At 42.2% G+C, this 25,588-nt stretch overlaps 1 protein-coding gene across 1 annotated transcript in view; it reads right to left on the bottom strand.

Moving 5' to 3' along the window:
• FBP2 (fructose-1,6-bisphosphatase 2) overlaps positions 1 to 25,588 on the bottom strand; it is a 44,323-nt gene that overhangs the window by 4,084 nt on the left and 14,651 nt on the right. The window contains exons 4-5 of the mRNA XM_010836045.1: positions 12,725 to 12,865; positions 6,081 to 6,218 (exon numbers count right to left, since the gene is read on the bottom strand). Of these exons, the coding sequence (XP_010834347.1) occupies positions 6,081 to 6,218; positions 12,725 to 12,865 (279 nt within the window). The remainder of the gene's footprint in view (positions 1 to 6,080; positions 6,219 to 12,724; positions 12,866 to 25,588) is intronic.

Raw genomic sequence — 25,588 nt, 5'->3', positions numbered from 1 at the left:
AAAGTGAGAGACAATATGTGTCCTAAGACAGAAGCTAATGAGAAAAACAAAACAAAACAAAACACTGGAAAAAGAAGTATAGACAAACACCAACTGTTGGGCTCCTCTTTGAATCTCCTCCTTGGCCCTCACAGTTCAGAACACTTTTTAGCTTCTTGAAAACCAGATCCCCTTGAACCATGACAACTTTTGCACTTAGTGTAAGCAGCATTTATCCACTGATAAAGTTATTTAAAATACCTTTAGAAATCATTCAAAGAAATAAAACAGCTTCCATGTAAACGTCAATTTCATTAGTCTTGTAACAAAAAGATTTGCTCTGAAAGAAATAAGCCAAAGTTCATGATTTCCCTTACATAGGGCATATCAGTAAGGCATGACTGTCTGATGAAAGGGCTCCTTCGGGCAGGTTTGCTTTTTCCTCACTCAGTGACCCATGAGAGATTTCTGTGTCTAATCTAATAATTCTCTGACAGTACAAGGAAACACCAAGAATTTTCAGAGCAAATATCCAATGCTTTGCGTGGCATCAGCCACTATAAAGTGCATTGATTTTATAAGCATTTATATGCCAGATCTCTCCATCAGTGTGTGACACCCTTGGGGAAAAGACTGTCTGCTTTATCTTGGCATCATTCCCTGAGTTCAGCCTGGTGTGAGGCAAAAAGTAGCTGCTGGGGAAATACTTTCTGAAGTATATACACATGCGATATCTTGAAAGCACCATTTAGGTTGTATGTTAAAAATTACATGGGAGATTTTGCCTTCTCCATTTTATTTACATAATGATATTAAGTATACAAAACACCTTCAGATGCCAATTAAGAGACTTCTCAATAGGTAAAAGAATGCAGGTCTGAATTGGGGATGAAGAAAATGGACTAACTTGAGTAGCTCAGAGGGTAAAGAGTCTGCCTGCAATTCAGGAGACCCAGGTTCGATACCTGGGTCGGAAAGATCCCCTGGAAAAGGAAATGGAAACTCACTCCAGTATTCTTGCCTGGAGAATCCCCATAGACAGCAGAACCTGGCTGGCAAGAGTCCATGGGGTCACAAAGAGTCAGACACAACTGAGTGACTTCACTTTCACTTTTTGAGGAATATTTAGGAAATAGAGTTGGTAATGCCCAGTAAATGATCAGTCATGGGCATAAGAAAGAGGTAATCCTCTGGGTTCCCCAAACTTTGTTGGGAATGAACATGATGGTAGAGGCAGTATAGGTCCAGAGAAGAAAACCAGAAAGTAGTAAACTTGGGAGATGGTGTGTGTGTGTGTGTGTGTGTGTGTGTGTGTGTAGAGTGGTGGGGGGTGGGGAATAGGAGGGTCAGAGTTGGATATGTGGAGTTCTAGGTGTCTGGAGGAGCAGGCAGATCTGAACCCTATGAGACGAGACTAGATGAGATCACCCTGGGGGGACAAGAGTGAGCCGAAAGGTTTGTTGGGAATAGAGTACTATATGTACCAAGATGGAAGTGTAGGCAGAGGTGTGGGAACTAAAAAAAGAAGAAGATGGTTAGGAAGAGAGATGGAAAACCAGACACAAGGCTAAAGAAGACAAGTTTCATGAAGGACAGGGTTGCTGTTGTTGTTTAGCAACCAAATTGCGTCCGACTCTTTTGCAATCCCATGGACTGTAGCCCGCCAGGCTCCTCTGTCCATGGGATTTCCCAGGCAAGAATACTGGAGTGGGTTGCCATTTCTTTCTCTTGGGGATCTTCCAGACTCAGGGATTGAACCAGTTTCTCCCACATTAACAGATGGATTCTTTACCACTGAGCCACCAGAGAAGCTGGAAAGGAAGAGTAAACAACTCTAAATGCCATGGAGAGGTCAAGTAACATAAGGTGGAAACATGATGCTGGATTACGTAAAAGAGGATTACCAAGGGCTGATATTGGAGCAAAGAGGGTTAAAGAGGGAATGAAAGGAAAGAAAAACTTTCAAAAAATGAAAACTTTCTTTCCACTTCTGGGTATTTATCCAAAAGAATTGGAAACAGAATCTCAAAGAGATATCTGCATATCCATGTTCATCGAAGCATTATTCACAATAGCCAAGAAGTGGAAGCAACCTAAGTGTCCAGTGACAGATGGATGGATAAGGGAAATGTGGTATACACACACAGTAGTATATTATTTGGACTTTGAAAAAAAAATCTTGTCATTTGCTCAACTGATATCAAGCAGGGCCCTTTGGGGCTCCTGGGCACAAAGACTTTCTGTGTCCCACATTTTTTTGATTATAGGAAGCAGCCTTCATTCAGCCTTCATGACTGTCCCTGAGTTACAAAGGGCAGATTCAAGCAGTTGTTAATCAGAAAAGGGAGGGGATGGAAGATCAAGGAGAAACAGTCAAGAGCAGCCTTGGGACAAGGTCCTGTTTTCCCCATCAAAGGACACACACAGCAATATCTTTGAACTATTTTGCAGATATTGAAATCCCCACAGGTGAAAGAAGATAACAATTAATGTTATCCAATGTATGCCACCCACAAGCATGTAGACCCCAGACCAGTTGGACCTGCAGGTTGATGATGTTGACTCCAACTCAGCTCATCACCAACCCATCAGAAGAATGTCCACAAACTGATCATGTCCTCTTTGGACAATTACTACGAAACTTCTCACTATCTTCCCCAAGAGGGGACTCATGATTTTGAGGGTATGAGCCTGCTGTGTCCCCCTTTGCTGGAAAGGCAATAAAACTATTCTTTTCTACTTCACCCCAAATTATGTCCCCAAGGTTCAATTCAGCACCTTGTTCAGCACCAGTGTACAGAGAAGATGAGCTTTCAGCATCACAACATGGATGAAACTTGAGGACATTGTGCCAAGTGAAATAAGCCAGTCAAAAAAAAAAAAAAAAGACAAATACAACATTATTTAACTTATATGAGGTATCTAAAGTAATCAAATATATAGAAACACAAAGTAGGACATGGTTACTAGCGATGGGGTTGGGGGAAGGAGAAAATGGTGAGTTGTTGTTCAATGGCTATAGAATTTCAATTTTGCAAGAAGGAAATGGCAACCTACTCCAGTATTCTTGCCTGGAGAATTCCATGGACAGAGGAGCTTGGGGGGCTATAGCTCAAGGGGTTGCAAAGAGTCAGACATGACTGAGCAACTAACACACACAGAGAAATAAAAAGTTGCAGAACAGAGAATAACATTTGTCTTGTTGGAGTTTTAAAGGAACATCACACCCTGACCTACCTGGGCAACTGCAGGAACAAAGGATCCTGACACCAAAAAGTTTGCAACAAACAACCACATCCTCTCTCTTTTTAGTATAAAAGAGGCCTGAATTCTAACTCAGGAAAGATGGTTCTTTGGGACACTAGTCCACCATCTTCTTGGTCTGCTGACTTTCCTAATAAAGTCCTTATTCCTTGCTCCAACAACTAGTGTCTCGATTTATTGGCTTGTCACGTGGCAAGTAGTAAGAGCTTGCACTCCTTAACATTACTTGCCTGTTCTGGGCCTCAGATCCTTTATTTGTAAAATGAAGGTTGTGGTATTAATACTTATCTTGTAATCTGTTGGAGAATTGAATAAGTTAGTACATGATAAGCACTTGGAACAGACACAGGACACACTAGCTATGATTATCATGACTAATAGAAGAGTGCAGTTAGGGATAGGAGAAACTGCCATTGGCAAGAGACAGAAATAGCAAAGGAGGACTGCTCTTTCCACAATGGTGGATGGTATAGAAAAGTGCTGGTCCACTTCCCATCTCCTTGGGGTGCAGCATGTGGAAGCAGAGCAGCCAGAACACAAAGACCCTGCCAGAAAGCAATGGCCTCTGGAAGAATGAGGAGTGGGAGGAGTGGGACACTGCCTGCACACCCTGGAGATGGGCTTCCCAGGGCAAAACTACAGACAGCAAGGGGACTTCTTTTCAAAACAGAATAGTCTATCTTCTTTCCTTTTTTTTAAGTGTAAGAGTAAACACTTATTATTTAAAATAAGGGAGAAGGAATCACAACATATTACACATTTTTAAAAGCTGACTCTTACTATACTAAACACCATAAAATCCAGAAAAAGAACATAGTATTTTTATTAATTAAATACTTGATATGCTTTTTCCCTTTCAATTTTCTTGGTTGCATACTCTTTGATTGCCTCTGCAAATGACAATGGTTTTTGTAATAATTTCTAGAAAGAGTTACAATGATTTCTTTTCAATGACATATTGCACATATTCATACATCAGAGAAAGTCAAGAACTCTATAATATCAACTTCTAGAAACCACTATTAACAAGATGGCACATTTTGAAGACATTTTATGCATACACACATCCTACATATACATATGTGTGTGCAGAAATACATTCACATGTATTTAATGGTGTAATCCATTTCGTTGACTGCCTATCTTGTGGACATGTTTCACTACCAATATATAAAGCAGGACTTAAATTTCTAATGGATGAATAGCTGTGTGGCACAACACTTCACTAGAATATTGTGAATGCCCCAACCAACCCTTCCTGTTGGATACTTCAGTTGTTCCTTCGTTGTTGTTATAAAACAATGCTGCAGTGACATATCCTTGTTCATTTATCTCTGTTTTTATTTGATCAATTGGTTTTTTAGGGTCAGTTTCTGGGGGAAATTTAGGATTGACTGAGTCAAAATATATGAATATTTAATATTGGAAATCATACTGTCAGATTGCCCCACCCAGAAAGCTTGAGGGGTGAGGGGGGACATTTAAGTTTCCTTTAACATTTTATAAGAGTATTTATTTTCCCACTGAGCACTATTCATCTGTTGAATCTGTGCAAATCTCAAATGATGTTGTATTTTAATTTGCATTTCTTTTTTATTAGCATCTTCCAATTTGCTGACTGGACATTCCTGTTTCTCTCATGACTTGCATGATCATGCCTTTTGTCTGGTTTTCTGTTTGGGTATTCATCCCTGTATTTGGGTCCTCGTGCAGTCAGACTCTTCACCTGTTGTTGGTCATGCATGGGATGACTCCTTTGTTTCTCAGTTTGAAACTTCTCCTTCAAAGGGATTTATGGCTTTTTTTTTTTTTTTTTTTTTGCCTAAGAGTTTGGTTTTCCAGTGGTAAAATAAGTATCTTCCTTTATGGGTTCTAGAAGAGGTACCTTTTACCTTAGAATGGGAACCACTGTGAAATTATCACCAAGACTGGGAATTTGTAAATAAATAATTTTGACTTTATCAACCTCACAATCCATATCCTATTACCTCTGCCCTTAAGATACCTGATGGGTTTTTGTGTGATGACAAAGGAGAGATACCAGAAACTGCATTCTAAGATTTTTGCTTCAAGAACAAACAAGACAGAAAGAAGAAAACTCTCTAAAGCTTCAGTCTGAGGCAGCAGAGGTAGGTCCAGCACCCTGCTAACCGAGTGCTCTGGACTCCATGGAATCCTGAGCACTTTCTGCCTAGAGCTTGTGAAGGGCTTGCAGGGACAGCCAGGCTGGCGCCTCACACCACTGTCCTTCCTGTCACTTCCAGTGTGGGTCAGAATTCACACTCTTGACCTGGAAACACTGTGACTCCCTCCCACACTTGTCTTAATAGGGCTTTTTGTATGGCAGACATACTTATTGGATTGTTTGGGCTGTCTGAATAGCCACATGAAGTCCAGGACTCGGTGTTCACCCTTAGAGCCGAAGACTTTTCTAAAACTTGGAGTAAACACCAGGTCCTGATTTTAGACCATGTGAAAGGGACCTTCACTTAAACATAACCGAGTGACCAGAATCCACACACATGGTAGCTTGGCAAAAAATCAGATGCCCTGGCCTGAAACTCTGGATTTTGAAAAATTTGTCTCTGCCTTCTTCATAGACAATTTCTCCTGGATAAACTAACCTAGAGAGTAATACCTTTAGTAGGTAAATCTTAGCTATGAAAGAAAGATATTGATTGATAATGAAGAAAGTCAAAGTCCGCCATGCTCACACTGGTCAAAGCCACAAACAGAGGCAACAATCCCTTTCAGCCAGCCTCCCACAGCCATTTCCCAAACAGGAACCTACTGAGACAGTATTCTCCCTGCTTCTGTTTCAGGCTTTCTTCACTCACCTCAGGAAACTTCTTTTTCTGCACATATTCTGTGGTGGCAGCATCAAAATACTTGGCATAGCCCTCGTTGAGGCTGTAAATCTTTCCTTTCTTTTTAATCTTGACATCTTTTTCCACCAAGACAAATTCACCAAGAGCCTAGAAAGGTGAAGGGAAATACCAGGAAGAACAGAGATATCAGGAAACAGAAGTCAATAGCACACACTCCAATAACCAGAGAACAATAACTGAGGTGGACCTGCTGAAAGGACCCAGGGGGTAGCAAGGTCCTCCTATAGCTTGTCCAGTGATGTTGTTATGAGACTTACAAATAACAGGGACAATGCAGAGCCTGCACAGGTAGCACAAGCTGCAATATAACAAAAAATAAAATAATTCAAAGGAATAAGAAGGAAAGTTTCCCTTGTAACTCTCATTTGTAAAGAACCTAGCTGTATTTATCCCCTCAAGTTCTCATCCCCAGTTAATCCCTAATGTTTTCAGGAAGATTTGGGCCATCAACAATGAGAGAAAGAAGTTACACAGATGGGATTTGTCATGAAAGTGGGGATGTAATTAGACCACTAATTTGTGGTCCAGTTATTTTATCTTAATGATTCCATCTTGGAAGCCATTCAAATTTTCTTGCATCCCTAGGGACTTCCCTGGTGGTCCAATGGTTAAGACTCCATGTTTACAATTCAGGGGGCATAGGTTCGATCCCTGGTGGGGATCCTTAAAGTTGCGTGTCACAGCAAAAACAAAAAGAGCAAAGTTCCTTGTACCCCAAGTATTCTTATACAGGGTAAAGAGGAAATCCCTTCAATCAGAAACTGTATTCACTTGGCATGAAGAATCATTGATAAAATTTATTTTAATCCTCAGAATTACTTATAAAAGTGCCCAGTCTCCCGATAGCTACATGGTCCCTTTCTGCAGGGCATCCCTCAGGTATCTCTTTAGCTGAGTGCTGGTGGTCTCATCTCTAGGGCTGCAATTAGCTAGCTGCAAATTCACTTTGAAAGGCTCAACGTCTCACTAAGTCACTAGGAAGGAAATCAAGACCCGGAAATCTAATTGGTTCTGATTAAACTTTGAAGACTGAGAAAGGAAAAATCCCCCAAGATGACAGCTCACAGCTAGAAGATTCCTAATGAACATTGACAACACTCCGACAAAGAGACAAGGCTACGCTGACTGTGTCTGAAATAAGACAATGACAAGGATATTAAACTGCAAAAATAACCAAACATGCTTCTTTTCTGTGAAATGTGAGTACTGACTGCTTTTTTACCAATGAATCGTCACCCTCACTTTAACCTTCCCACCTCCCAGATAAAAATTGAGATACAAAATCATTAATTGTACCCACATCTAGACAATACCCAATCCAGAATTGACCCTCTCTTTCTCAAACCTTCCTTAGAATCATCAAGCAAAAGCCCATGTTCTATATATAATAAGATCATGCCAACCTCCTCTCTCATCTGAATGAGACGGTTGAATGGCATCACCAACTTGATGGACATGAGTTTGAGCAAGCCTAGGAGTTGGTGATGGACAGGGGGCTTGGCATGCTGCAGTCCATGGGATCACAGAGTTGGACACGACTGAGCAACTGAACTGAACCCCCTCTCAGCACGAGGCCTCATGATTCTTCTAGAATGCCTTCTCCCAAGCTTAGTAAACCCAGCTTCTTAGGGAAGTTCTTGACAGTCTCTGGATCATGAACTTAATAACCTGCTCTAGACATTTGTTGCTTTGGAGTAGACCAGTGTGGAGTTCCACTTTTTAAAAGCACTTGAACTTCCTTTGAATAATTAACTCTTCCTATTGGATGCCAGTCTAGAAAGACTAAACTGGACTTCCCCTAGCCCAAGGTCAAGTACTTAACTTAGCTTGGCAAAATAATTATTCCTCCCTGGGTGGTGTCCAGACCAGGGGCAGTGCTGTGGGACTGGTCCTGTGAATCCTGTCTCCTAGACCTGCCAATCTCTAACCTGGGGCCTCAGTTTTTCCGTTAATACAATAACACCCTTTCCTTAGTTAAGCCAAGATCCTTGACTCTTTTAGTTCAGTCACTCAGCCGTGTCCGATGCTTTGCGACCCCATGGACTGCAGCATGCCATGTTTCCCTGTCCATCTCCTGGAGCCTGCTTAAACTCATGTCCATTGAGTCAGTGATGCCATCCAACCATCTCATCCTTTATCATCCCCTTCTCTTCCTGCCATCAGTTTTTCTCAGCATCAGGGTCTTTTCTAATGAGTTGGTTCTTCGCATCAGGTGGCCCAAGTATTGGAGCTTCAGCTTCAGCATCAGTCCTTCCAATGAATATCCAGGGTTGATTTCCTTTAGGATTGACTGGTTTGATCTCCTTGCTGTCCAAGGGACTCTCAAGGGTATTCTCCAGCACCACAAAGATCAAGACAGATACACAACTATTGTCTAAATAATGTCTTCACTTGTTTATCCACCCCAGGGCTGGGAATGTGGACACTTAGGACCCTGGTGAGTTGTTCTGTATTGTGGGGTGAAGATGGTTGTGGAGCCTTACTCCAACCTGGAAAATACATACCTTTGTTCTGACTATGATCACTAGCACCCACTGTGTATACAAATGGCCTTCCACAACTTGGACAAGAGGGCACCTGATGATCAGGCACCATATCCCTGCCATTTCGAAATTATATCTGTTATATGTAAACAAATACGTCTCATTGTGGCTTAGACCACAGTTACGTGTTTGATTAAGTGAGGTAGTCCCTCTGTACCTGAACAAAATCTGTGTTCTGACAAAATCAAATTACCAGCCCTGCAAACTTGCAGATTAGGGAGGTTCTGGTTGCCCCACCAAGGAACTTTGTCCTGTGAGGCCCTGCATGAGTAACATGCAGGCCACCCTCCATGGTTTTCTACCTGTAACAAGTGCCATATGCTGCTTTAACCTCTCAGACAGGTCCTAAGCTTCATACATAGGGTCCTTGTTCAAGTGTCCTTTGTGGGTTTTCAGGCTAATAAAGAGAGCTCAGCAGAGAGCATGTGACAATTGATACAGGAGGGAAGTGGACAGGGCACAGTCTTTAAAAGAATGACATAATACAAGGACACAAAATAAACTGACTAGAACCAAATAGATCCAAGATGGCAGACAGAGTTGACATTCACTAGACCTTGAGCCTCGGTGCACATTAGCAAACTAAATGATACACCCACAGGCACCATGACCAGAGCTGTGTGCTTTCGCATGCATCAGCATGTAAACTCCTGACAGATAATTTCTGTTTGATCAGTGCACTATCTCCCTCCACTGCCTAGAATGGTATCTGAGGACTCACTGGATGCTCAATCAGTTCAGTTGCTCACTCGCGTCTGATTCTTTGCGACTCCATGGACTGCAGCATACCAGGCCTCCCTGTCCATAAACAACTCCCAGAGTCCACTCAAACTCATGTCCATTGAGTCGGTGATGCCACCCAACCATCTCACCCTCTGTAGTCCCCCTCTCCTCTTGCCTTCAATCTTTCCCAGCATTAGGGTCTTATCAAATGACTTAGCTCTTCACATCAGGTGGCCAAAATATTGGAGTTTCAGCTTCAACATCAGTCCTTCCAACAAACACTCAGGACTGATCACCTTTAGGATGGACTGGTTGGATCTCCTTGCAATCCAAGGGACTCTCAAGAGTCTTCTGCAACTCCACAGTTCAAAAGCATCAATTCTTAGGTCCTCAGCTTTCTTTGGAGAAGGCAATGGCAGCCTACTCCAGTACTCTTGCCTGGAAAATCCCATGGACCGAGGAGCCTGGTGGGCTGCAGTCCATGGGGTCGCTAGGAGTTGGACACGACCGAGCAAATTCACTTTCACTTTTCACTTTCGTGCACTGGAGAAAGAAATGGCAGCCCACTCTAGTATTCTTGCCTGGAGAATCCCAGGGATGGGGGAGCCTGGTGGGCTGCCGTCTATGGGGTCGCACAGAGTCGGACACGACTGAAGCGACTTAGCAGCAGCAGCAGCAGCAGCAGCAGCTTTCTTTATAGTCCAACTCTCACATCCATACGTGACTACTGGAAAAACCATAGCCTTGACTAGATGGACCTTTGTTGGCAAAGTACTGTCTCTGCTTTTTAATACACTGTCTAGGTTGATCATAACTTTTTTTCCAAGGAGTAAGCATCTTTTAATTTCATGGCTGCAGTCAGCATCTGCAATGATTTTGGAGCCCCCCAAAATAAAGTCAGCCACTGTTTCAACTGTTTCCCCATCTGTTTGCCATGAAGTGATGGGATCGGATGCCAAAATCTTAGTTTTCTGAATGTTGAGTTTTAAGCCAACTTTTTCACTCTTCTCTTTCACTTTCATCAAGAGGCTCCTTAGTTCTTCTTTGCTTTCTGCATAAGGGTGCTATTCTCTTCATATCTGAGGTTATCGATATTTCTCCTGGCAATCTTGATTCCAGCTTGTGCTTCATCCAGCTGAGCATTTCTCATGCTGTATTCTGCATAAAAGTTAAATAAGCAGGGTGAACTAAAGAGCCTCTTAATGAAAGTGAAAGAGGAGAGTGAAAAAGTTGGCTTAAAACTCAACATTCAGAAAACTAAGATCATGGAATCTGGTCCCATCACTTCATGGCAAATAGATGGGGAAACAATGGAAACAGTGAGAGATTTTATTTCGGGGGACTCCAAAATCACTGCAGATGGTAACTACAGCCATGAAATTAAAAGGTGCTTGATCACTGGAAGAAAAGCTATGACCAACCTAGACAGCATATTAAAAGCAGAGACATTACTTTGCCAACAAAGGTCCATCTAGTCAAAGTTATGGTTTTTCTAGTAGTCATGCATGGATGTGAGAGTTGGAATATAAAAAAAACTGAGCACTGAAGAATTGATGCTTTTGAACTGTGGTGTTGGAGAAGACTCTTGAGAGTCCCTTGGACTGCAAAGAGATCCAGCCAGTCCATCCTAAAGGAGATCAGTCATGAATATTCATTCAAGGACTGATGCTGAAGCTGTACTCCAATACTTTGGCCACCTGATGTGAAGAACTGACTCATTGGAAAAGACCCTGATGCTGGGAAAGATTGAAGTCAAAAGGAGAAGGGGACGACAGAGGATGAGATGGTTGGATAGCATCACCAACTTGATGGACACGAGTTTGAGTAAGTTCCAGGAGTTGTTGATGGACAGGGAGGCCTGGCGTGCTGAAGTCCATGGGGGTCGCAAAGAGTCAGACACGACTGAGTGACTGAACTGAACTGAACTGAATCTTTCATTCTAGAGCCCTCCCCCCAAATCATTAATTCTCAGAATAGATACCTTGCTTCTATGAAATGACGGATTAGCTTGATCATAGCATTATAAAAGAGTTTCATAGTTAGCAAGTAAAAGTATGTGTAGTAAATTTATTGTTTATTGTTTTTAGTATTTTCCAGAGAGGCAATGGCACTCCACTCCAGTACTCTTGCCTGGAAAATCCCGTGGACCGAGGAGCCTGGTAGGCTGCAGTCCATGGGGTCGCGAAGAGTCAGACACGACTAAGCGACTTCACTTTCACTTTTCACTTTCATGTCACTGGAGAAGAAAATGGCAACCCACTCCAGTGTTCTTGCCTGGAGAATCCCAGGGACGGCGGAGCCTGGTGGGCTGCTGTCTATGGGGTCTCACAGAGTCGGACACGACTGAAGCAACTTAGCAGCAGCAGCATTGACATAAAAAATTTTAAGAACAGTTGATCTCCTGAACATTTTTAATGTACATTTGCCATGAAGGCTCAATCTTTGTTTTTGAACTCTGTGTCTTTATCCAATTACTTCTCCCAATCAGCACTGTGTTATATTTTTCATCTACCCAGAGGTTGTGCTTCTTCCTCTTCTGCTACTGCTATTTTATCATCATGGAAAGTGTGGAGAATAACACAGGATCTGAGAAAACAGCTTTCTACCAGTGACTCCTCCTTTTGGGAAGAACATGTATATTAGGGGACATAGTCCAAACTGGTGTCCAATAGGGTACCAGTAGTCCAATAGTCACGTGTAGTAATTTAAATTAATTAAAATGAAATAAAATGTAAAAACCCAGTTTCTCAGTCACACTAACTCACTGCAAATGTTCAATGGTCACAAAAGGCTAGTGGCCATACCAGACAGCATAGATTACAGAACATAACCATTATCACAGAAAATTCTACTGGATGGTGCTACTGTAAAGAATCCATGTTTGGTACTTCCTTGGTGGTTCAGAGGTTAAGATTCTACCCTTCTGATGCAGGGTCACCAATTGGATCCCTGGTCAGGGAACTAAGACCCTGCATGTTGCACAAAGTGGCCAAAAATCAAACAAACAAACAAAAAGAATCTATGTTTCTGTCTGGAAATTGGCAGCATTGGGATTCTTAAGTCATTGTATTTCCACAAACCACAGAAGCTGAATATATTTTTTTGATAATAAATTCCTTACAAACAGGGCATGAGTGATACATTTAACCTTGTAGAGCCCCTCAAATACCCTCCCATGAGCAGAGATCTTAATGTTTTTAGATTATGCTGTTGGTCCCCCAAACTAGACTCCCTGCCCCCCAAAACAAGTATTAGGAATAACCAGTAAATTATCCCAGGGGACAGAATTAAAGCACAAAGGCTCATACTTCATCACGAGGTACCTACTGGGTCAAGCATGAAGAGGTCCACTCCTTGCCCTGTGGAAAGAGCCACCAGGGTTGCACTTCCATAGAGTGCATAGCCAGCAGCCACAATGTTGCGACCTGGCTGCAGGGCATCCTTTTCAGAAGGTTCATCCTCTGAGGTCTGCAAAAGAGAAAGAGAAACATTACTGTCTCTGGAGAGAGCCCTTTGCCAGAGGCAGCATCACCGACTTGATGGACATGAGTTTGAGCAAGCTCTGGGAGTTGGTGATGGACAGGGGCACTTGATGTGCTGCAGTCCATGGGGCTGTGAAGTCAGACACAACTGAGCAACTGAACTGAACTGCACTTCAGATCTACTTGAACCATGGAAGGAAGTGCGGTTCTCAGATTTTCAAGCTGCAGTAAAGGTAGCTGGAGGAAACGAGTTGCCATGTTAATGACTGCATCTAGCTGAGCCATTGCAAAGGCCATTCTTGGATTTCTCCATTTCTTGAACATAGTTATCTCTATCCTGCCAAGAAGAGCATGCCAAGGTGCTAAAATCACAGCCTTTCTTAAAAATCATAAGCCATGCTCCTTAATGATTATAATGACCAAGGTCATTGAGCTCTGATTTTGTGCAATATCTCATTATACATACACAACAGCACTCCGAGATAGATATCTTTATGGTCTCCATCATACAGATGAAAAACTTAGAGCCTGAGTGATTGGATAATTCACCCAACATCAGACGGAGCTGGAATCAACCCAGGTAGCTGCCCCTTCAAGGCTCTGCCCCTGCCTGTTCCCACCCTAGGGCCCAACTCTACAAATCTGGACATTTTCTTGAGGAAGCTTCTCTTGTTAGCTAAAAGTGTGCATAGAAGTGTGAATTCAGTGAGACAGGATGAGGCAGGCATCCAAGGGAGAAGCAGCAAAGGTTCTTGACGGAAGGGGGGAGCCACAGATGAGACTGGATTTCACAACCTGCTTTTCCAAGGATCTCCTGAAGGGCTTGTCCTTCGCTACCTTCTTATGCTCAAAAAAGCAAGGAAGCAAATCTTATGAATTTGGAAAAAAAGAGAGTGAACTTCCTGCCCCCACTGTGAGGAGCTGATTGGATGGGGGAAGGAGAGGCAGGAACGTGGCCACTGGGGTTGCTCAGTTCTTTTTCCACCATCGTCTAAGATTCTGACTACACTGCACACACTTTGGAAGCAGTAGGGGAGAGGGGAATGTTTGCAGGAACACTCGGGCTCTGGTTCTATGCCTTAACATCATTATGGATGGCAAATGTGAGAGGAGCTTTGAAGGAAAAGCGAATGGGCAGATCTGAATGAACTATTTTCAGAGCAACAGATCCAACTAGCTTCAGCTTCACACACAGAGCAAATAAGTATGACACGTGACAAGTTGAAGCTCCAAACTTGCTTCCCAAAGATCACCATACCCAAAGACTGTGGTGCTTCCTATGCAAGGATCAAATCAAAAATTGTTGGCCTTACTGCTTCTGTCATTCAATTTTCTCCCACCTGTTTACTAGAGTAGCTACCACAGATATTCAGCTAGAGGCTGTGCTTTCTCTAGACACCAGTGAGTTTTGGCTAAAATGTCAGGGGAAACACTGACTGAAAGCACCCACATTGGTCAGGCACAATAGTAACCACTTGCATGAGTTATTTAAGCCAGGAAGTCCTGGTAAGGAACACAGAACTAACAAGCCACCACCAACTGGAAGAGTTGGGAAAAGGTCAAAAGGAGATACCACATGTCCTAACAACCTCTCAGAATTTTCCTTGCTGGAATCCATCTTGGCTGAGCAATGTGTGCACCAGTAGGCCAAAGTCAGAATGATTGGCCAGAGATGACCAGGAAATTAATCCCATCCCCATAAAACCCAAGACTGAGACTGGGAGCCACGTGGCAGAGCAGTCCTGGGTTCCCTCACCCTCTTGCTCATAACCAGGACATCCCTTCCCAATAAAGTCTCTTGCTCTGTCAGCACATGTGTCTCCTCGGACAATTCACTTCTGAGTGTTAGACAAGAACCCACTCTTGGGCCTTGGAAGGATCTCCCTTCCTGCAACAAAAAGACAGGTCCAGAAATACTACATAGAGATTTCCTCCTGAGCAGAATTATTCCAGAGAACTGGAAACTGATGGAAGTGAAAAATAGCACATTTAAAGTTAGGAAGACAGATTATGTTCATAGGAAAGAGAATGATAGTGAGCTTGAATATTACACACACATTGGAAGCATGTCCATTATGATAATTAACTCCTGAAAAAAAAATTTGGTGGTGGGGGGGCAGCCATGCCATGTGGCTTATAAGATCTTAGTTCCCCAACCAGGGATTTTAACCTGGGCCCCCAGGAATGCAATCATGGAGCCCTAACTACTGGACCATCAAGAAGTTCCTTAAAAAAAAAATTTCAAGGTAAAAAAATAAGTTGTAATTATATGAGATTTTATATCTTTTAAAGTACTATCAGGGAGAAAGAAATTTTCCTCTACGCTTTTAAGTTCTTCAGACTCTTCTAAGAATTATATTGATTTGAGACAAATTAACAGGATTAACAAAAAAAGGTTTAGTAATATGTATACATGGGAGAGACCCAGGAAAACTGTAACTTGCCAAAATGTCTAAAGCCCTCCTCATCAGTTAAAGACAAAAGAGGATGTTGGAGGTAGTGGCTTGGGACTTCAAAGGTGAGGAAGGCAATTCACACGGAGATGGAAAAGCAAATGTTTGGTAAACAAATGTTCCCTGGACCCTGCAGAGACAATCGGATACAGAGTGCAATTCTAACAAACAGATTCTGCTAAGTTCCTCCCAGTCTACAAGCCTAGTTTCATACTATAATACGGATGGTAATAGCTCCCTTCCGGAAACAATATCTTACTATCCACATTGTTTTAGGCAACTGGGGTGTAGATTAAAGGTTCTTCCTGAGTCTTTCGGGCCTTAAAAATAATCAGCCTAAATGAATTTTCGTGCCATAGAGACACTTTTGGGGGTGGAAAATTTTGCTTCCCTAAGGCACAGCACTTTCACATTATGTTTTATGAAACAACGAAGAGGCTCTATAAAATTTTTTTGAAAGAGAATTTTTGTTTTTCAAAGAGAACTTTTCTCTTCTTCTGAAAGAGAAGAGAAGGAGGTCAGAAAGGTACACAGCATCTTGAAACCAGACAGTAATAAAGCTGGGGCTTGACCCAAGCCTCTTGGTGGGAAGCCAGCATTCTTCTCAACAGCATTTGGAATATGGGGCTGAGTTTGCTGTCCGCTAGTAAAATCACAATGACTTTTCTTTTTTTGGCCATGCTGTGCAGCTTCTGAGATCTTAGCTCCCCTCCCAGGGATTGAACTCCCATGCTTGGCAGTGAAAGCACAGAGTCCTAACCACTGGATGATCAGGGATTCCCTTAAGGCCTTTGTTTTTACACCAAATTTTATCCTTCTTTAAAGATGCCACATTTACACCAAATTTTATCCTTCTTTAAAGATACCACATTCCTTTTAATATTTTTGTTATTTTCATATTTCCTCAGGACTACAAAAACCATTAATTAAAAAATTAAAACAGTGTATTCCCTTTAATATTTTTTCCTTACTTTCACAATCTTGCATTCTTTCTAACCTTTTTTTTTTTCTTAGAGCTAGATACATTTTTATGCAACTTGCACATGTACTCGATAAATTTACTTTATTTCCAGATTCCCAGGCCACATACAAATTCTGAGAACCAGGCTCTAGAGAAATGATTCTCAATGTGGTTAAGAAGCAGCATTATCACCTGGGATCTTGGAAATGCAAATTCTTGAACCTCACCCCAGGCCTACAGAATCAGAAACCATGGGCCCTCAGAATCAACCTTCCACACTAAAGTGTGGGAGCTACTGCTCTACAGCATGATCTCCTAAGGACTTTCAGCAAAGTAGAAGTCAAAGGCAGAATTGGATTTTTTAATTAAAATCTTTAGTTTTTCCCATTTAAGTTTCTGAAATATCTTCATTTTAGTCATCAGAAGGATTACATTTTCTGTGTATGAAACCAGAGTTCTGTTCTCCGATTTCTCCCAAACTAGAGCCTATTCTTTCTCAGAGCTGGGATCCTGCAGCCTCCGCTTGGCATCACACCTTGTCCTTGGTCCTCTAGACTCTGCACTAGGGCTTGAAAAGAACCACTCCTCCCCCTTTGGCTCCTCTGGCTTTGACTTACAAATAGACCTCACCAGCCTTCAGTTCAGTTCAGCCTCTCAGTCGTGTCCAACTCTTCGTGACCCCATGGACTTCAGCACGCCAGGCCTCCCTGTCCATCAACAACTCCCAGAGCTTGCCTAAACTCATGTCAATGGGCCGGTGATGCCATCGAACCATCTCATCCTCTGTTGTCCCCTTCTCCTCCTGCCTTCAATCTTTCCCAGCATCAGGGTCTTTAAAATGAGTTAGTTCTTCACATCAGGTGGCCAAAGTATTAGAGTACAGCTTCAGCATCAGTCCTTCCAATGAATATTTAGGACTGATCTCCTTTAGAATGGACTGGTTGGATCTCCTTGCAGTCCAAGGGACTCTCAAGAGTCTTCTCCAACACCACAGTTCAAAAGCATCAATTCTTTGGTGCTCAGCTTTTTTATAGTTCAACTCTCACATCCATACATAACTACTGGAAAAACCATAGCTTTGACTAGATGGACCTGTGTTGGCAAAGTAACATCTCTGCTTTTTAATACTCTGTCTAGGTTGCTCATAGTTTTTCTTGTAATGAACAAGCGTCTTTTAATTTCATGGCTGTAGTTACCATCTGCAGTGATTTTGGAGCCCCCCAAAATAAAATCTCTCACTGTTTCCATTGTTTCCCCATCTATTTGCCATAAAGTGATGGGACCGGATGCCATGATCTTAGTTTTCTGAATGTTGAGTTTTAAGCCAACTTTTTCACTCTCCTCTTTCATTTTCATCAAGAGGCTCTTTAGTTCACTGGTCTTAGAAAAATTTAAACAGTACTTTCTAGACCCAGGGCTTCCCTCAAGCTATTGCCCCATCTCTGTCTTCATCTTGGTTTTGGGATGGAGAACATCTGTCTACACTGGTTATCTCCCTTCTCCTGTCCTCACTGCAGGCTGCCACTAAATTGGGCATACACTTTCCAGTCTTGCTCTTACTCTGCCTTTTGGCAGCACTGGATCCAGTGGCTGCTACCTCATTCATGAAATGTGTCTCTCCTGAGCTTCTGTCCACTTCCCTCTTTTCTGAATTTCTTTCTAAGACTCTCCATATGCCTTCTCATTTGCTTTTGCCAACTCCTCTTCTTCTGACCTTTTAAACGTCAGTGCTCCTCCTGGTTCTTCCCAGCACTCAGAATATCCAGCCAGAACATCTAAAGAACTTTCTTCATTGCCACCTTGTGGAATGTGATGACTCCAACTGGCCCACTCTATGTTCCAGAAATCTGTTTGGGGCTACAGCATTCTGGTGAATATCCACATAGAAGTTATTGGGTGACCATCTTTCCTCTGCCACTGGCTAGAGAACAAGAGAAAACTGGGAAGGTGAGATGAGAGACTTCAAGGGAAAAAGCTCTCCTGGCCTGACCTTCTCTGGTCCAGTCCCTCTCTGAAGCTTTGGGGTTTCCTGACTCATCCCTGACATTTATAACAGAGTCCTAACTAATAGAGATCTCTTCTCTTTATATTCTACACACTTCTTGGCCATCTCACCTGCAGCCAAAATCCTAAGCCCCACACAGATGCTGCCTCCCAGACCTACAGCTCCATCTACCCTGAGAGCCCAGCCTTGGAGCCACCTGCCCATCAGACATTCCTGCTCAGGTATTCCACAGTTGCCTCAATATTAACATGTCTGAGATGGACTTATCTGCCCCTTCTCACCCACCCCTCCCCAAATTCCTGATCTTCTCCCATTGCTGCCCGTCTTGACAAATGGTTCCTGGAGCAACTTGAGTGTCACCCTCCCCACCATCTCCTGACCATCCTCCTTGCCCTCATCCATAGCCTTCCAATCATCCAGCCCAGTCAGTCCTGCTAGCTCTCTCCACAGGACCATGCCTTCCTCTCTATCCACCCCCACCACTACTTGGCCTGAAAAAAACATCACCTTCTGCCTGGTCCCCTGAATTCATCCTCACCCTGCCTTAACCTATGGCCTTTCTCTTCTCAAAACACTTCACTGATTTCCCACTGCCTTGGGGTCCAATATTCCTACTCCTTTTACCAGGTCTTCCAAGACCTGGTCCCTGCTGGCTGGCCAGCCTTGTCCAACACCATCCTTTGCCCCTCTAAACCCAGGCCCTGTGTTACAGCAACACCAAGCTTATTTTCTCTTCTTGAACATTCCATCCTGCATGTGAACTCCAGGACTCTGCCTGTGCATTTGGTTCTAGTCAGAATGGCTCTCTCCTTTCTCCCATACCCTTTGCCTGAGGAACTCATAGTCAGCCTTCAAGTCTCAGGTAAAATATCAGCTTCCCCATGGAAGCCTTCCCAGACTTCAAGGTTTGGTCTTCTGGGTGAAAATTGAAAGTGAAAGTGAAATCGCTCAGTTGTGTCCGACTCTTTGTGACCCCATGGACTGTAGCCTCCGTCCATGGGATTTTCTGGGCAAAGGTACTGGAGTGGGTTGCCATTTCCTTCTCCAGAGGATCTTCCTGACTCAGGGATCGAACCCAGGTCCTGGTCTTCTGGGTACTCAATGCTTTTCCTCTGACACTCCCAACATAACTTATTAGCGTGATTGATGTCTGGCTTCCTAAATAGACTGTAAGCTCCCATACTGGCAGTTCTGTCTTGTTTACATCTGCTTTCCTACCTCCTAGTGCAATCTGGCCCGTGGTTGTTGCATTCAGTTCATACACACATATACATACGCAAATTTATTCACACTCATATATACTTTTTCACCAGTATGCTGAATAGGCTATTGTATGGACACCCCAAATTTAATCAATCTCTGTCACTTCAAGTTTAGGTTTTTCCTAAATTTAAAAAACATTTTTGGACTCCGTGGTGATCCGTGGTTAAGAGTCTGCCTGCCAATCCTGGGAACACAGGTTGCACAGGAAGATTCCACATGCCACCAGGCAACTAAACCCATGCATCACAACTACTGAGCCCACATTTTAGAGCCTGCAAGCCACAACTACTGAAGCCTGTGTACCCTAGACCCCGTGCGCTGCAACACGAGAAGCCACAACAAAAAGAAGCCTGCACGCTGCAACGAGAGAGTAGCTCCTTCTTGCAGCAACTAGACAAAGTCTTCACACAACGATGAAGATCCAGCACAGCCAAAAATAAAATAAATTTTTAAAAAATTTCTCCTAAGTTTTTACTTAAAAATAATTATAGATCCACAGGAAGTTGCACAGGTAATACAGAGAGATCTTGTGTACCTTTCACCCAATTTCCCCAAATAGTTACATTTTATATATTTTATGATAGTACAATATGAAAACCAGGAACTGACATTGGTATTAAGTGTATGTATAGCTCTATGGCATTTTAACATGAGTGGATTATGTACATACCACCACATAAAGATATAGCACTTAATTTGCATTTGCTAATTTGCATTTTCCTAATGACTTGTGATGTTGGACATTTTTCATGTGCTTATTTGCCAAAAAACTTATCTTACCTGTTCTGTGACATGTCTCTTCATATTCCATGTTCTAAGTGAACTGTTTGGCATTTTTACAGTTGACTTTTGAACTTCTTTTATATTCTAGGTATGAGTCCTCTGCAGGCATGTAGTTTACAAATATTCTCTATAGTTTTTATATTCATCCCCTTAACAGAGCTTTTTGCAGAGCAAAAGTTTTTAATTTTAATGAAATCCAACTATCATTTTTAAAAATTTTATGGATCATAATTTTGGAATTAGGTCTAAGAACGTAAGCCTTAATTCCTAGAGATTTTTATCTTATGTTTTACTATAATTTTTTAAAGTTTTACATTTAGGGAGTTCCCTGGTGGTTCAGTGGTTAGGATTCCAGGCTTTCACTGTAATGGCCCAGGTTCAATCTCTGGTCAGGGAAATGAGATTCCACAAATTGTGTGGTGGGGCCAAAAAAAAAACAATAAAAGATAAAGTTTTAGGACTTCCCCGGTGGTGTAAATGCAAATCTGCCTGTCAATGCAGAGGACACCAGTCCGATCCCTGTTCCAAAAAGATCCCACATGCCTCGGAAGAACTAAGCCCAAGTGCCACAAGCACTGGACCCGTGTTCTACAGCTCAGTGCTGCAACTACTGAGCCCACTCGTCTACACACCCACTCTCTGCACAAAAGAAGCCACACTTTGTAAATAAATTTATTTGTGCTCTTTTTTTATGTGTGTTGTTAGTCGCTCAGTCATGTCTGAATCTTTGTGACCCCATGGGTGGTAGCCTGCCAGACCCCTCTGTCCATGGGATTTCCCAGGCAAGAATACTGGAGTGGGTAGCCATTTCCTTCTCCAAGGCAAATTCCTGACCCAGGGATTGAAACCAGGTCTCCTGAATTGCAGTCAGATTCTTTACCATCTGAGCCACCAGGGAAGCCCACTCTTTTTTTTTTTTTGTAGATTCCACATATAAGCAGAAATAGAGTTACAGACATGAAAAATAAACTTATGGTTTGTTGGTGGTGGTGGTCAGTCACTAAGTAGTATCCCACTCTTTGAGACTCCATGGCCTGCAGCATGCCAGGCCCCTCCATCCTCCTCTATCTCCCCAAGTTTGCTTATATTCATGTCCATTGAGTCTGTGATGCTTTCTAACCATCTCATCCTTTGCCACCCTCTTCTCCTTTTGCCTTCAATCTTTCTCAATCATCAGGGTCTTTTCCAATGAATCTGCTCTTACCATCAGGTGGCCAAAGTATTGGAGCTTCAGCTTCAGCATTAGTCCTCCCAATGAACATTCAGGGTTGATTTCCTTTAGAATTGACTGATTTTATCTCCTTGTAGTCCAAGGGACTCTCAAGAGTCTGTTTCAGCACCTCAATGCAAAGCATCAATTATTCAGCGCTCAACATCCTTTAGGGTCCAACTCTCACATCCATACATGACTACTGGAAATATCATCAGATCAGATCAGATCAGTCGCTCAGTGGTGTCCGACTCTTTGTGACCCCATGAATCGCAGCACGCCAGGCCTCCCTGTCCATCACCAACTCCCAGAGTTCACTCAGACTCACATCCATCGAGTCAGTGATGCCATCCAGCCATCTCATCCTCTGTCGTCCCCTTCTCCTCCTGCCCCCAATCCCTCCCAGCATCAGAGTCTTTTCCAGTGAGTCAACTCTTCCCATGAGGTGGCCAAAGTACTGGAGTTTCGGCTTCAGCATCATTCCCTCCAAAGAAATCCCAGGGCTGATCTCCTTCAGAATGGACTGGTTGGATCTCCTTGCAGTCCAAGGGACTCTCAAGAGTCTTCTCCAACACCACAGTTCAAAAGCATCAATTCTTCGGCACTCAGCCTTCTTCACAGTCCAACTCTCACATCCATACATGACCACAGGAAAAACCATAGCCTTGACTAGATGAACCTTTGTTGGTAAAGTAACGGCTCTGCTTTTGAATATGCTATCTAGGTTGGTCATAACTTTCCTTCCAAGGAGTAAGCGTCTTTTAATTTCATGGCTGCAGTGACCATCTGTAGTGATTTTGGAGCCCAGAAAAATAAAGTGTGACACTGTTTCCACTGTTTCCCCATCTATTTCCCATGAAGTGATGGGACCAGATGCCATGATCTTCGTTTTCTGAATGTTGAGCTTTAAGCCAACTTTTTCACTTTCCACTTTCACTTTCATCGAGAGGCTTTTGAGTTCCTCTTCACTTTCTGCCATAAGTGTGGTGTCATCTGCATATCTGAGGTTATTGAGATTTCTCCCAGCAATCTTGATTCCAGCTTGTGTTTCTTCTAGTCCAGCGTTTCTCATGATGTACTCTGCATATAAGTTAAATAAACAGGGTGACAATATACAGCCTTGACGTACTCCTTTTCCTATTTGGAACCAGTCTGTTGTTCCATGTCCAGTTCTAACTGTTGCTTCCTGACCTGCATACAAATTTCTCAAGAGGCAGATCAGGTGGTCTGGTATTCCCATCTCTTTCAGAATTTTCCAGTTTATTGTGACCCACACAATCAAAGGCTTTGGCATAGTCAATAAAGCAGAAATAGATGTTTTTCTGTAACTCTCTTGCTTTTTCGATGATTCAGTGAATTTTGGCAATTTGATCTTTGATTCCTCTGCCTTTTCTAAAACCAGCTCAAACATCTGGAAGTCCATGGTTCACATATTGCTGAAGCCTGGCTTGGAGAATTTTGAGCATTACTTTGCTAGCATGTAAGATGAGTGCAATTGTGTGGTAGTTTGAGCATTCTTTGGTATTGCCTTTCTTTGGGATTGGAATGAAAACTGACCTTTTCCAGTCCTGTGGCCACTGCTGAGTTTTCCAAAATTGCTGGCGTATTGAGTGCAGCACTTTCACAGCATCATCTTTTAGGATTTTAAATAGCTCAACTGGAATTCCATCACCTCCACTAGCTTTGTTCATAGTGATACTTCCTAAGGCCCATTTGACTTCATTTTTTTTAATCTCAGTTTTATTTATTTACTTTACTTTACAATATTGTATTGGTTTTGCCATACATTGACATGAATCCACCATGGGTGTACCTGTGTTCCCCATCCTGTACCCCCCTCCCACCTTCATCCCCATCCCATCCCTCTGGGTCATCCCCATGTACCAGCCCCGAGCATCCTGTATCATGCATCGAACCTGGACTGGTGATTCATTTCACATTTGATAATTTACATGTTTCTGTGTCATTCTCCTATATCATCCTACCCTCACCCTCTCCCTTAGAGTCCAAAAGACTGTTCTATACATCTGTGTCTCTTTTGCTGTTTCACATACAGGATTATCATTACCATCTTTCTATATTCCATATATATGCGCTAGTATACTGTATTGGTGTTTTTCTTTCTGGCTTACTTCACTGTATAATAGGCTTCAGTTTCACCACCTCATTAGAACTGATTCAAATGTATTCTTTTTAATGGCTGAGTAATACTCCATTGTGTATATGTACCACAGCTTTCTTATCCATTCAACTGCTAATGAACATCTAGGTTGCTTCCATGTCCTGGTTATTGTAAACAGTGCTGCGATGAACATTGGGATACATGTGTCTCTTTCAATTCTGGTTTCCTCGGTGTGTATGCCCAGCAGTGGGATTGCTGGGTCATATGGCAGTTCTATTTCCAGTTTTTTAAGGAATGTCCACACTGCTCTCCATAGTGGCTGTACTAGTTTGCATTCCCACCAACAGTGTAAGAGGGTTCCCTTTTCTCCACACCCTCTCCAGCATTTATTGATTGTAGACTTTTGGATCACAGCCATTCTGACTGGCGTGAAATGGCACCTCATTGTGGTTTTGATTTGCATTTCTCTGATAATGAGTGATGTTGAGCATCTTTTCATGTGTTTGTTAGCCATCTGTATGTCTTCTTTGGAGAAATCTCTATTTAGTTCTTTGGCCCATTTTTTGCTTGGGTCATTTATTTTTCTGGAATTGAGCTGCAGGAGTTGCTTGTATATTTTTGAGATTAATTTTTGGCTGTTGCTTCATTTGCTATTATTTTCTCCCATTCTGAAGGCTGTCTTTTCACCTTGCTTATAGTTTCCTTTGTTGTGTTTAATTTTAATTAGGTCCCATTTGTTTATTTTTGGTTTTATTTTCAATATTCTAGGAGGTGGGTCATAGAGGATCCTGCTGTGGTATATGTCAGAGAGTGTTTTGCCTATGTTCTCCTCTAGGAGTTTTATAGTTTCTGGTCTTACATTTAGATCTTTAACCCATTTTGAGTTTATTTTTGTGTATGGTGTTAGAAAGTGTTCTAGTTTCATTCTTTTACAAGTGATTGACCAGTTTTCCCAGCACCACTTGTTAAAGAGATTGTCTTTTCTCCATTGTATATTCTTGCCTCCTTCATCAAGGATAACGTGTCCATAGGTGCATGGATTTATCTCTGGGCTTTCTATTTTGTTCCACTGATCTATACTCCGTCTCTGTGCCAGTACCATACGGTCTTGATGACTGCAGCTTTATAGTATAGCCTGAAGTCAGGCAGGTTGATTCCTCCAGTTCCATTCTTCTTTCTCAAGATTGCTTTGGCTATTTGAAGTTTTTTGTATTTCCCTACATATTGTGAAATTATTTGTTCTAGATCTCTGAAAAATACCCTTGGTAGCTTGATAGAGATTGCATTGAATCTATAGATTGCTTTGGGTAGTATACTCATTTTCACTATATTGATTCTTCCGATCCATGAACATTGTATATTTCTCCATCTATTTGTGTCGTCTTTGATTTATTTCACCGGTGTTTTATAGTTTTCTATATACAGGTCTTTTGTTTCTTTAAGTAGATATATTCCTAAGTATTTTATTCTTTTGATTGCAATGGTGAATGGAATTGTTTCCTTAATTTCTCTTTCTGTTTTCTCATTGTTAGTGTATAGGAATGCAAGGGATTTCTGTGTGTTGATTTTATATCCTGCAACTTTACTATATTCATTGATTAGCTCTAGTAATTTTCTGGTGGAGGCTTTAGGGTTTTCTATGTAAAGGATCATGTCATCTGCAAACAGTGAGAGTTTTGATTCTTCTTTTCCAACCTGGATTCCTTTTATTTCTTTTTCTGCTCTGATTGCTGTGGCCAAAACTTCCAAAACTATGTTGAATAGTAGTGGTGAGAGTGGACACCCTTATCTTGTACCTGACTTTAGGGGAAATGCTTTCAATTTTTCACCATTGAGGATAATGTTTGCTGTGGGTTTGTCATATATAGCTTTTATTATGTTGAGGTATGTTCCTTCTATTCCTGCTTTCTGG

This window comes from Bison bison, unplaced genomic scaffold (genome assembly GCF_000754665.1).
Source record: "Bison bison bison isolate TAMUID 2011002044 unplaced genomic scaffold, Bison_UMD1.0 scf7180017864057, whole genome shotgun sequence".
Lineage (NCBI taxonomy): Eukaryota > Metazoa > Chordata > Mammalia > Artiodactyla > Bovidae > Bison > Bison bison.
Note: the sequence above shows the minus strand (reverse complement) of the source record. Positions and strands in the feature narration are given on the sequence as shown.